The sequence below is a fragment of the Nylanderia fulva genome, unplaced genomic scaffold (genome assembly GCF_048542155.1).
Source record: "Nylanderia fulva isolate GAGA-0341 unplaced genomic scaffold, ASM4854215v1 Scaffold131, whole genome shotgun sequence".
In the NCBI taxonomy this organism is placed as follows: domain Eukaryota; kingdom Metazoa; phylum Arthropoda; class Insecta; order Hymenoptera; family Formicidae; genus Nylanderia; species Nylanderia fulva.
Genome location: NW_028189529.1, coordinates 1 through 12,624, shown reverse-complemented (window position 1 = coordinate 12,624; position 12,624 = coordinate 1). Strand labels below are relative to the sequence as shown.

The 12,624-nt window shown below is 48.9% G+C and overlaps 1 protein-coding gene and 2 pseudogenes across 1 annotated transcript; all 3 read right to left on the bottom strand.

Moving 5' to 3' along the window:
• Positions 1-3,268: 3,268 nt before the first annotated feature.
• LOC146724442 (large subunit ribosomal RNA) lies at positions 3,269-4,914 on the bottom strand (annotated as a pseudogene).
• Positions 4,915-7,057: 2,143 nt separating this feature from the next.
• LOC114941241 (uncharacterized) lies at positions 7,058-9,421 on the bottom strand. Its single transcript, XM_085479891.1, has one exon. The coding sequence runs from the start codon at positions 9,419-9,421 to the stop codon at positions 7,058-7,060; it is 2,364 nt and encodes a 787-aa protein (XP_085336017.1).
• A 608-nt stretch (positions 9,422-10,029) lies between these two features.
• Positions 10,030-12,179, bottom strand: LOC146724441 (uncharacterized; annotated as a pseudogene).
• Between the last annotated feature and the right edge of the window lie 445 nt (positions 12,180-12,624).

Sequence of the window (12,624 nt, the reverse complement as noted above, 5' to 3'; positions counted from 1 at the left end):
ATAATAGCGCTCTAATGGCAGGGTCATTGGAATCGGCGAACTTGAGACCGGCTGCCAAAGACACTCTAGGGACAAGTTCCTGCAGCTTAGGAAACCCCAAGCCACCGTCCCTCTTAGGGCAGTAGATCACCCCATTGCAAATCGACTGGGGCAGGTGAAGGACCTGTTTAACAGCCACTCTGAGCTCCTGGTCCATAGACATTAAGAAAGTTTTAGGTGGCAAGGCGATTACCAACTGATGGAGGTAGTGTGGTATCAGGTAGGTTTGAAGTAAACTGATTTTCTGCATTGGTTTGAGTCTTAGTGCTTTAACCCTTGCTATGACTCCGCTCAAGTGCTTACCAACCCCATCCAGGTCGAATCCGGACCAAACCGAGTACGAGCATCCCAAATAGGTCAACCTATTTCCAGGCGTACAGGCTGGGATTTTCTCTCCGGTGCGTTTTACACCCGGATCTACCATGTACCAGGAGTCCCTTGTTGACCTGATCTGGTAGGCATAGCTTTTACTAGCGGCAACTGTCATGCCCAGCGAGCCAAGCTCCTCCACCGTACAGTCGAGAAGAGCCTGCGCCCCTTGAGGGTCCAATGCAAAAAGAATCAGGTCATCCGCGAAGGCGAGGTATGATATGTTGTTTCCACCACCCATCGGATATCCGGGCATGGCCTCGAGCTTTTCTAACAGGGGCTCGAGTATCAAATTAAACAGGAGAGGAGACAGAGGGTCACCCTGCTTAACCCCTCTTTGGAGCCCAATTTCTATTTCACTATCCGGATGACACAATCTTGGTGACCACACCATTATATGAACCCTCAATGAGGTCCACAATCGGTTGTGGAATTCCCTTCCTCTTTAGAGCAGCTGGTATTGCTTCGTGCGGTACGGTATCGAAAGCTTTAGCGACGTCTAGCTGGATACCAACGCCACCATGGTTTTTCTTCATGTGGCCAATCAGCTCATGCAGGATCTGCACATTTGCGAAGCAGCCCGATTCCGCCACGAATCCCTTCTGTTGCAGGTTAATTTGGACTGCCGAACGGAGACGCTCATCTACGATTCCCCAAAATAAACGACTAATCAAGGAACTGATAGTAATGGGGCGGTAGTTGGTCACCCTGGCACCATCCTTGCCCTCCTTGAGAATCAATGTGGTTCTATTCTGTTTCCAGGAAACAGGCAGAATTCCCGTAGCCAGAATTAGGCTGAATAACCTCGCCAGTATGTCGTTCTTGTGAGCGCCCAGGAGTGCAGCCCTCCTTATGCCATCCGGACCCGGGGCGGTGGACTTCTTAGTCCTAGCTAGCCTGTTCTTGACCTCAATAGCCGATATCGGGCCAAACTTCTCGAACCCAACGGACGGAACCACCCCCGGATCCGGGATGCGGGTGGGAACCCAAGTTCCCCACAGGGCCGCGTACAAGTCCCGGACTTCGCCCCTCAAAATGCTCTGATTATTTGGCGCCATATGATCCGTCCCCTGTCGGACGTGTCTCGCGAGAAGACCGGGGTCCCTCTTGCACAAGTCCTGGGTTCTCGCGTATTGGTAGCGTTTAACGCTACGCTTAGACCGTTGTTTTGTCCGAGGGGGACAATTTCGAGATTCTGTCGAACTATGCGCACCTCCGAGGTGCCCCGCCACCGCCGCATAGGCTCCTTCAACCGAGTCAGGACTCGGGCCCTCAGCGGCGGCCCGGATAACCCCACAGATACCCGAGACACCCTTGGGATACCCTGATAGATCCCATTCCATAAAATATTCAAGGAAGTTTATTTCTCCACTGATTCTCCTCGACAAGAGCATCATCCTCTTTCTCTTCTGGGGTTCGCGGCCGGTTCAACATCCGATCGCATTTTTCCAACCGGACATAGCACTCCCCAAGTTGGATTATAGGCGCCACACTGGTCTCGATAATCAGATCAGCCCCCGGCGCATCAATATTGGCATCCAAGCCTCTCGCGGCCATCTCCTCAGAACCCTCGAGAGCCGGCGCCAGAGTTCCACCCTCCGGAACCGAGACGTCAGGACTCGCAATCCCCGGACGAAGCCAACCCGCCCGACGCGAGATCGCCTCCGCTCGTCGAAGAAGCAGCTCCACACGCCGTAGTGTTCGGCGTAGACGGAGCAGAGCCAATCGAGGAGACACCAAGGCCAGAAGCTCTCGACCTCCTTTTGACAGCAGGCAACAAGCCAGCAGCATCCCTTATGTACTGATCCCGCCTACGGCAATAGGCGGGCTCACGCCTTTTATCTCGGATCTGTTTGAGAGTTTTAGCGGGAAGTGCTGCCACAATTCTTTGGACAATATCTGGGTCACCCCTATGACTATGCTCGAGTTGGAGCATCATCACAATCTCCTCAGCCGCAAAGCTGCCACCATCCCGAATTGCCCTGGTGGTCGGCTGAGCGGAAGCCTCACGCTCCGCATTTCTCATAATGGGATGACGATGTCTCTTGTGTTGGGTAAGACCTCTCTGAGACAGAAATGACTCGGTGCACTCCGGGCAAGGAAAAGGACCCGGAGCCCGGGCCCCAGGACACTTCGGGATGTGGCACAAAAGGGCGTGTTTAGTCGTGTAAGCTTTTCGGCATTTACGGCACTCGAACGATACCCCAAACGACGAGTGCTTCTCTGCATGGTGGCTTAATGCGTCATTTAAACTCAATGAGAGATAACGCGCTCTATCCTTCTCGGTACATAAGGGGCAATTCGTAGGCTCAAAGGGCAAAAGAATAATTATAGTCCGTTAGAGCGCTTGGTTGTCATCTGTGGTCCCCTTCAATTCCTGACGCGCGGGACATTGCGCGTTTAGGTCCGAGGCTTTAAGAGAGTCATAGTTACTCCCGCCGTTTACCCGCGCTTGCTTGAATTTCTTCACGTTGACATTCACAGCACTGGGCAGAAATCACATTGCGTCAACACCCGCGATGGCCATCGCAATGCTTTGTTTTAATTAGACAGTCGGATTCCCCTAGTCCGTGCCAGTTCTGAGCTGAGCGTTGAATGGCGGCCGAAGAGGACAACCACGACGGCTCGCGCCGCTACGGAAGCCTCGCAGCAAGGAAGATCCGCGGGAGGCCAAGGCACGGGACCGAGCTCGGATCCCGGGACCGGCGCGAGAACGCTGACCGTTCACCTCGCCCAGGCCCGGCACGTCAGCCAGACCCGCTTCCCGACTAAGCCCGACACGCCCCGCTCCTCAGAGCCAATCCTTATTCCGAAGTTACGAATCCAATTTGCCGACTTCCCTTACCTACATTATTCTATCGACTAGAGGCTCTTTACCTTGGAGACCTGCTGCGGATATGGGTACGAACCGGCGCGACACCTCCACGTGGCCCTCTCCTGGATTTTCAAGGTCCGAGGGGAAGATCCGGACACCGCCGCAACTGCGGTGCTCTTCGCGTTCCAAACCCTATCTCCCTGCTAGAGGTTTCCAGGAAACTCGAATGCTTATACAGAAAAGAAAACTCTTCCCGGATCTCCCGACGGCGTCTCCAGGTCATTTTGGGTTACCCCGACGAACACTCTTACAAGGGCCCGAATTGTATGCGGTTCCGCTGCCGGGTTCCGGAATAGGAACCGGATTCCCTTTTGCCCGACGGGCGTGTGTCTTTCGTATAATATTTATTATTATTTCTCGACACTCGAGTATATTGTACGCCGTCATTAACATAGGATTTCTCCTAGGCTTAGGATCGACTGACTCGTGTGCAACGGCTGTTCACACGAAACCCTTCTCCACGTCAGTCCTCCAGGGCCTCGCTGGAGTATTTGCTACTACCACCAAGATCTGCACCGACGGCGGCTCCAGGCAAGCTCGCGCCCAGACTTTTCTGCGCTCACCGTCGCGACCCTCCTACTCGTCAGGGCTTCGTGACGACGCGAGAGAAGACTAACGCCCGCTCCCGGTTGCCGCCCCACTTGCCACTGACGGCAGAGTATAGGCTCGACGCTTCAGCGCCATCCATTTTCAAGGCTAGTTGCTTCGGCAGGTGAGTTTTACACACTCCTTAGCGGATTCCGACTTCCATGGCCACCGTTCTGCTGTCTTAAGCAACGCCTTTCATGGTGTCCCATGAGCGTCGAGTTGGGCGCCTTAACTCTGCGTTTGGTTCATCCCACAGCGCCAGTTCTGCTTACCAAAAATGGCCCACTTGGCACTCTGATTCGAAGATGCTCGTGGCTTCATAATTCAAGAAAGCCAGAGATCTCACCCATTTAAAGTTTGAGAATAGGTTGAGGTCGTTTTGGCCCCAAGGCCTCTAATCATTCGCTTTACCAGATGAGACTCGCGCGCGTTCCGTGCGGAACGGCCGAGTGCCAGCTATCCTAAGGGAAACTTCGGAGGGAACCAGCTACTAGATGGTTCAATTAGTCTTTTGCCCTCTATACCCAGTTCCGACGATCGATTTGCACGGACTCCGCGGGACATCGCCGACCGACGCGAAGCCAGCGCCGCTGACGATGAATCTCCCCGTTCGATCTTTTGGGTTTCTTAGGTTTACCCCTGAACGGTTTCACGTACTCTTGAACTCTTTTTTCAAAGTTCTTTTCAACTTTCCCTCACGGTACTTGTTCGCTATCGGTCTCGTGGTCGTATTTAGCCTTAGATGGAGTTTACCACCCACTTAGAGCTGCACTCTCAAGCAACCCGATTCTAAGGAGAGATTCTTCCGAGGCGCGCACCGGTCGCAACGGGCCTGGCACCCTCTACGGGTAAGTGGCCCCATTCAAGATGGACTTGGACGCGACGCGGCACCTCGGGATAAGCGGATCCTTTCGAACACCACATTTCCCTGCGGCGGAACCGCGGGATTCGGTGCTGGGCTCTTTCCTGTTCGCTCGCCGCTACTAAGGAAATCCTGGTCAGTTTCTTTTCCTCCGCTTAATAATATGCTTAAATTCAGCGGGTAATCTCGCCTGCTCTGAGGTCGTCACATAGTGAGTTTTCGTAGCCGTTTGCCTCCTCCGCGTCGCTCATCGTCGTCTCTCCTCTATAATATATAAGAGGGAGAGAGAGAGAGCGTCGACGAGAGAGCAGCAGCGGCAGCACACGAAATACGCGAGAAGGCAAATCGCCGGGGCGCTAACCGCACACACATTCGTTGGTGGTAATGGAGACGATATATCGCGGGGTTCGAAATTCTCGGCTCTCCTTTCTCTTTTATATACGAAATTCGGGCGGAATCGATTCGACGAGTACACGACGCGGCGCGCCGGTCCTTTTTTTTTGCTTTACGAAAATTTCGTGGACTCGGACATGCGGTCGGCTCGCGATTCAAAACCCTTCTCCGTAAAGAGGTAAAGGATTACGAATGCTCTCTCCGCCGGACGACGACGCGCCGTATATTTCTCCGTAATACCGTTATGTGTGCGGGCAAGGGCGCCTCGGCATAAGACGCGCGAGCGCTATCGCACCGAGAGACGCGGCACAGAGTGCGAGAGCAGTCGGTCAGTCTGTGTGATGTACGGAGAGGAGAGACGGTGAGACATGCGCTACCTACTTTCGGGAGACAACGACGCACGCGCCGCTCTAGGGAAAGCGGTGCCATTCACCGCCCTGACCCTTTTTTTGGCCGTTTGTTGCTCCCTTCGCGCGCGCTCTTACTCTCATCCCATTTCTCCTCGGCTCTCGCGTACACACACGACTTGGATACACAAACACGCTCCCCCTCTTAATTCGCGCAGCATTCTCTGGGCGCGCGTTCGCCAACGTTTTACACGCTTGTGCGCTTCTCCTCCTCATTATTATTATTTCGGTGTGTCATTTCAGACGACGCAAGGATTTGCGCCGCGGCTGGTCGGCGCGGCACAGACACCTCGGGCGAACGTCCAACGATCGCTCGTACGCCCATTGTAAGCGTTGCACAGAGCACAGGCGACGCGCGCGCCATTCTCTGGTCGCCCGCGTCGTGGCCGTGCGCGCTTTTCGGGCGCAAGCAGTTTAGGGGTACTAAAACGACTCTCAGCCAGGCGTGGTCCGGGAATTGTATCCGTGGACCGCAATGTGCGTTCGAAATGTCGATGTTCATGTGTCCTGCAGTTCACAAGTTGTGCGAGAACCTTCGATTTGTTTTAATTTTCCGCGCAGAGGCAAATTTATTTATTTATAAGTCGGCTCGTAGATACGAAGGAGACTGGATGCGGAGAAAATTGTAAAGGTGGAGAAATTCACTTTTGAGGCAAAGCAGTTTTATTCAAAACTCTCGCAGACAAGATTAAAACGCGGAAGTTCGCTCTAGAACGAGATAAATTCGCGCGATGCTCTTTTCGCTGATATACACGGAGACGTCTCTTCAGTTCAGACTCCTCGAGTAGACTCATTTTTGATCCTCGCGGAATTCGGCAGCTAAGGGGGCGATCGATCATCCGATCGACGCGTGGCACACGTGCTGAAATCCTATTCGCGGACGATTGCCCCATCACGCTCCGAAACGCGAGACAAAGGCGAGTTTTTGTAGATTCCTCGCTCGCGGAATCGAAAACAACCGGAATAACATCTCGGCGTCAAATATTTTCAATTTCTACGATTAACCTTGCTTCGTCGCTCCGAAAATACGTGACAATTTTAAACATACCGCCCGCCTCGCATTTGAACGTATGCGAATATGCGAAATATAGCCAACGGTAGTCTTCAACGTACGATGAAGACAATAAATCAATTTTCAATCAACCAAGAAATCAAACAAGAGATCAATGCAATAATTTCTTGCGATCGAATAACGAGGGCAAGTAATCAGAAGGTGAAAAAACCTTTTACAATTTTCGAGTAAATATTTCTAAATTATAAAGACGCTCTCAATTTTCAATAGGCACTGAGCCTTAGCAAATATTCGCCTCTTTCGGCTGTTACGCAAATACAATTATACATGTTTCGAAATTCTACCGACAATGCGATGGGTCGAATAACAAAGTCATAAATGCGATACCTGGCTCGAAAACCACGCCGAAGAGGAGAATATTGCCTAATATAGTAGATTTTGACGCTAAATACATAAATCACACCCGAAATTTATCAAATAATTACAATCTAAGTTTAACGCAAGTACAATTTTCAAATATTGCTATTGATTGGCAGCCGGCACAGTAGCGTAACTGGTCGTTTCAGGATCGAGCTCGCAGTTCTCACCGTAACTACTCGCACGAGTCCATCCGAGCCGGGATGAATCTGCGTGACTCGCGCTAGGTTCCACTTGCTCGGAGGGAGCAAGGGATTCTTCAACAAGGCGAGTTCTCCTATGCGAAAACAAGACGTTTTTTCCGACCACTTACGCCGCTGCTGCAGGGAGTGCAAGTAGTCTTGTGACCACGAGCGCCAAATCTGTTCGACTAAAGAATGGACCATCTGCCATCGCGATAGTCGATTCGCATTACTTTCGAGCACTGACTCCTCCGGTATCGCAATTATGGGGCGCCCGATCAGGAAATGACCCGGAGTGAGTGCCGATAGGTCACTCGGATCGTCGCTTAATGCCGCGATCGGACGAGAATTTAAGCACGCCTCGATTTGGCATAATAACGTCGCGAATTCGGCCTGTGACAGAGTTCGCGAACCGGCGACTCGTTTTAAGTGCGACTTGAGACTTTTGATTCCCGCCTCCCATAGCCCACCGAAGTGAGGAGCCGCAGACGGAATGAAGTTCCATTCAATTTTGTCATTTGCAAGGATGTTGTGCAGTAACGAATCCTTCATCAAGGCGCTGAACGCGTCGTTCAATTCCTTGTCAGCCCCGTGGAAGTTCGTTCCATTATCGCTATATAGCTTGGACGGCAAGCCCCTTCGGCTCACAAATCGCCGAAAGGCGGCGAGGAACCCAGCGGTAGAGTAGTCTTCGACTAGCTCTACGTGGATTGCTTTCGTGACGAGGCAGATGAACAAAGCTATATAATTTTTTTTGGTTTTTTGGCCTCTGCCAACGAACGGCGTGACTAAGAAAGGGCCAGCATAATCCACTCCCGTATGAGCAAATGGAGACGACGGATTGACGCGTGGAGACGGGAGGTCTCCCATGAATTGGCTCGAAAGTTTAGCCGAGTGACGTACGCAAGGGATGCATTGTCTTATATATCCCTTGACGGAGTTTCGCCCTCCCATTAACCAATAATTCTGACGAAGGGTGCGCAGCACGATTTGAACTCCACCGTGGAGTGTACTCTTATGAGCTTGAGCGATTAGAAGGTAAGCGAGTTGTCCGCGCGGCACGATTACGGGATGTTGCTCATCGTAGCTAAGAGCGGAGTGTCGCAACCGCCCGCCAAGCCGGAGTACCGAATCTTTTCCTAAAAATGGAGCAAAAGTTCGAAGGGAACTCTTTTTTGAAATCGTGGCAGTCTTTTGCAAAGTTTTGAATTCGACCTTGAAAGCTCTCCGCTGGACATAAGACAGCCAGAATTGCTCGGCCCGTTTAAGCTCGTCGACGCTCAGTGTCGAATCTTTTTTACATTTACGAACCTTTTCCTTCCGCAGTAAGGCGAGAAACCTGTGGACGTAAGCCGTCACTCGGACGAGCTTCGTCCAACTTGAAAATTTGTAAAGTAGATCCCACTCTTCTTCACCTTCAATGTGAAGAACTTTGGTTTTTCGCAGTTCAGCTGAAACTTGCTGTAGTTCATTAGTGGGTCTAGTATTCGTCATATCATGAATCGGCCAAGCCGTTGAAGGTTGCCGAAGCCATGGTGGTCCCGTCCACCATAGCGAATGAGACACTAACTCAGACGCGGATAGCCCGCGCGACGCACAATCCGCCGGGTTCTCTGCCGATGGTACGTGACTCCACCGAGTAGATGGCAAATTGTTCTGTATTTCAGCCACGCGGTTGGCCACGTATGTGTTCCACTTTGATGGGTGCTGGCGCAACCACGCCAGAGCTATCGTGTAATCCGTCCAACAATGGATCGGAGTTCCAACTAACTGCAACGAATTAACAGTCCACTTTACGAGGCGACTCAATAACACTACCGCGTTTAACTCTAGACGCGGGATGCTCACGGTTTTCACGGGCGCGACTTTTGTTTTTGCTGCGATTAAATTTATTGCGAAGTCTGAAAGCGAATGATAGACGCGAAGATATACGACGGCGGCATAAGCTCGATTTGACGCGTCAGCGAAACCGTGTATCTCTAGCGCGAGAGTTTGTGGACCTTGACCAGTCCACCGTGGAATTTTGATCATTTCTAATTTGTGAAATTCTGATACAAAATAATTCCAACGGGACGTTAACTCATCGGAGATGAGAGAGTCCCATTCGCAATGTAACAACCACAGCTCTTGAAGTATTATTTTTGCCACGATCACGACGGGAGCGGCCCATCCGAGAGGGTCGTAAAGCCTCGCGATAAATGAAAGAATTGAGCGTTTGGTAGGAACGCTGGGGGTGGTCGAGTTCACGACCAAGCGAAACACGTCTTCGTTAGGCATCCATGACAGGCCGAAAACTTTAAGGGGAGATATACATCTAGGAGCCGGAAAAAAAGGTCATCTTTGTGAATTTTTTTAAGGAAAACTATTTGAAATTTCGGATTGGGGGTTTTTCTATCTAAAAGTATACACATTCAGGAATATGTCCAATTTTTTTTATTAAAAAAAATCAAAAATTGACGAGGTTGTGGTATAATCTTTGGAGCGCCGTAAGAAAATCCGGGTAAACGGTACCCACTGGCGTTTCTTCAAAAATCATCTGAAACAAAAAAACCAAAAAGATTATTAAATTAGATACTATAATCTAGTACTTGTCATAGCCGATTTTGAAAATATCGATTTATGACAAAATGGCGGACGTTTGAACATAACATAGCGATTTTTCGACCAAAAATTAGTTATTATTTTGCCTATAAAACAAAAACTAAGCAACGAAAAAAAAATCCTATGACAAGTACTAGATAATGATGTATAGAATAACCACAAAAAAATTCAAGGCAATCGGTTCATTGGTTTTCGAGAAATTTTGGGTACCGATTTGAAAAACGTGGTTTTGAGAAAAACGCGTTTGAAAATTTGGGAATGAATAAATCATTAAATTTGTCAACTTACATGGAATCATCGATACCAGGCCCATAGTGTAAGTCCTCTACGGTTGACGGAATGTTCATATTTTCTAAATTTTGTTGTCGGCGCCGTATTCGACCTTCTTTAGTCTGTTCTTGCGCTTGCAGCTCGGCTTTCGCTATGCGAGTTTCGTCTTCTTGCGCAGCGTACAAGTGCGCGCCCGATCCGACTGATATTCCTAATACGTTCATAATTTCTAACAATGACGTGACACCATTGTTGAACGTGCATGTTGCAAGAAATGCAGCAATGTTAACAATTTTGGCCCCGCTGTGCATCGTTTTTGGAGCTATCTTCCAAATAAGTTGGTTGAAGCTCTCATTGCTGTTTTGTGTGTATCCGCCAACACAGCGTTCCAACAATTTGTCATTGCTGAGGTCTTCGTAAATTGGTTTGATGGGATCTAACACCGTTTTTGGCAATGCTGAATAATCGTGACGGAAATTCCTCAGTTCTCCTTTAGCTTTCGCTTGTTGCTACTTGCACCACGATTCCGGGCCTTCGGGACAAAAATGATGTTTAGGCTTGCTGTCTGTTGAGCCGTAATGGTAGAATGTTGCCCATATCGCTTTTTTCATGTCATCCTTGGAGTTACTGTTTCTTCGAATGGCTAAGCCATAGTAAATGCTCAGTTTGTCTATAAACTTTGCCGTCAATTTGTTTTTGCCGCCGATTCCAGGATTTTTTTTCTTGCATTCGCGAAGACGGGTTCCCATTCGCTTTTGAACGTGTCCCACGCATTCTTTTTTTATAATCTCAATCTCATCACCATACGGTTTCGCATTCACTAATCCCGTGTACGTCTTAGAGTCGCCATCCCCGACGTAATTAATGTACATAACTCCATGCTTTTCGACAGATCTTGAAAATAATTCCTTCATGGCGTCTACTTCCATTTTGCCTGCCGATCCGACATGATTTGCCTGGCAATTTTCTTCGTGATTAGATTTCCATTCCTGATATTGCTCGGTATTGACGTGTTTATTCCAATAGTTGCATTCAACACAATAAGCAGACTTTACAATGAAATCAACGACTTTTCCTGTCAAGTGACCAATGAGAACCGCAACTCCATATAATGAGGTAAAACCACGTTTTCGCCACGTACCATCTCCTGAAATGGTCAGTTTTTTGATATCATCACTCGAATTTTGTTTTATTATTTCCTGTTGTTTTTCTTTTACAGCTTGTTTTAACACCAATTGAACAATACTTGAAGCAGCAGAATAAATGTTCTCAATTATCATATCATACGTCGTTTGTTGAACCGGAGGCGGTAAATCCATGAGGCCACAAAATTTCATAGCTCCACGCAAACCAATCCCCAATAAACGCATAACAAAAAAGAATCGTGTATTTATTTCGTAAGCAGTCTTGATGTACGGGCACGAAGGAATAAAAGTCGGTTTGCACGATGAACACGAAACTACAATTTTAAAACCGAGCCCTCGAGTGCTTTCTATTGAGAATCAAACATCACTATCACACTTTTTGCATTTTACACATTCCGATAAGGCAGAAAACACTGCCAGAAAATTCAAAATTCGATACCCGATGTTTGGATCTTCTGGTGCGGATGTCTCACGATCAGTCTTCAATTTTTTGGCACTGGAACTAATATTCTCGTCGGAAAGTTCTACTTTTTTGGCAGTATTTCGATTTTTGGGCGGTATCTTCTTCTTGCTTCGATCTTTGCGAAAAGATCCGGATTGATGAGCTTCCCGAGAACCTTTATATCTGTTATCCATTTTCCTCAGAATATGTATTCACAGACGAAAACTCACTGTAACGCACAGTTGCACGAACGGCAAGTTACTGACGAAACGCGTCCAATTTCCGGCAAAGAATAACGGTCGTGTGATATTTGCGTTATACCTGGACCCGACCACGCCCGAAAACACAATAGAATCGTAAAACAGGTCTAGACACGCTCTCTTCGAAGGGTCGCTGCCTCTCGGCTCGGCCGCAAAACAGGCGGTACGGCGCGCTCTCGGAGACGGTTTACTCTCTCGGCTGTAACTTCGTTATTTATCGAGATATTGACTTGCAATTTTAACCAAATATTCTTGAGACCTCAAGCATCAAGAAAATGCAAAAAAAAATCGATTTTTTCGACCATGCTAGGTGTATATCTCCCCTTAAGTGAATCTTCCGTCAGGATTAGATGATCGGTTACTTCCGATTGGTCAACAGACAAATCCTTGAGAAGTTCGATCGAATTTGATGCCCATTTCCTTAATTGAAATCCCCCCTTTTCCATTAACTGCATCAATTGAACGCGAGTATTTTTTAAAGATTTTATATCATCCGCGCCAAACAGGGCGTCGTCTACATAAATAGACTCTCCTAGGATAGGAACCGCGGCCTTGAACTTTTCTCCCTCGTCAAGGGCGAGCTGTTTCAATACTCGCATTGCGAGATACGGAGCGGGAGCGAGACCGTAAGTGACCGTTAACAAGCGAAAATGTCGAACGGGCGCTTCCGCTTGAGGACGCCAAAGAATTCTTTGGTAGTCTGAATCTTGCTCATGAATTTGAATTTGCCGAAACATCTTGGCGATGTCGGCCGTACAGACG

What these genes read in the sequence shown, in the direction of transcription:
- LOC114941241 (XM_085479891.1), bottom strand. Translation starts at nt 9,421, where the DNA reads ATGCCTAACGAAGACGTGTTTCGCTTGGTCGTGAACTCGACCACCCCC.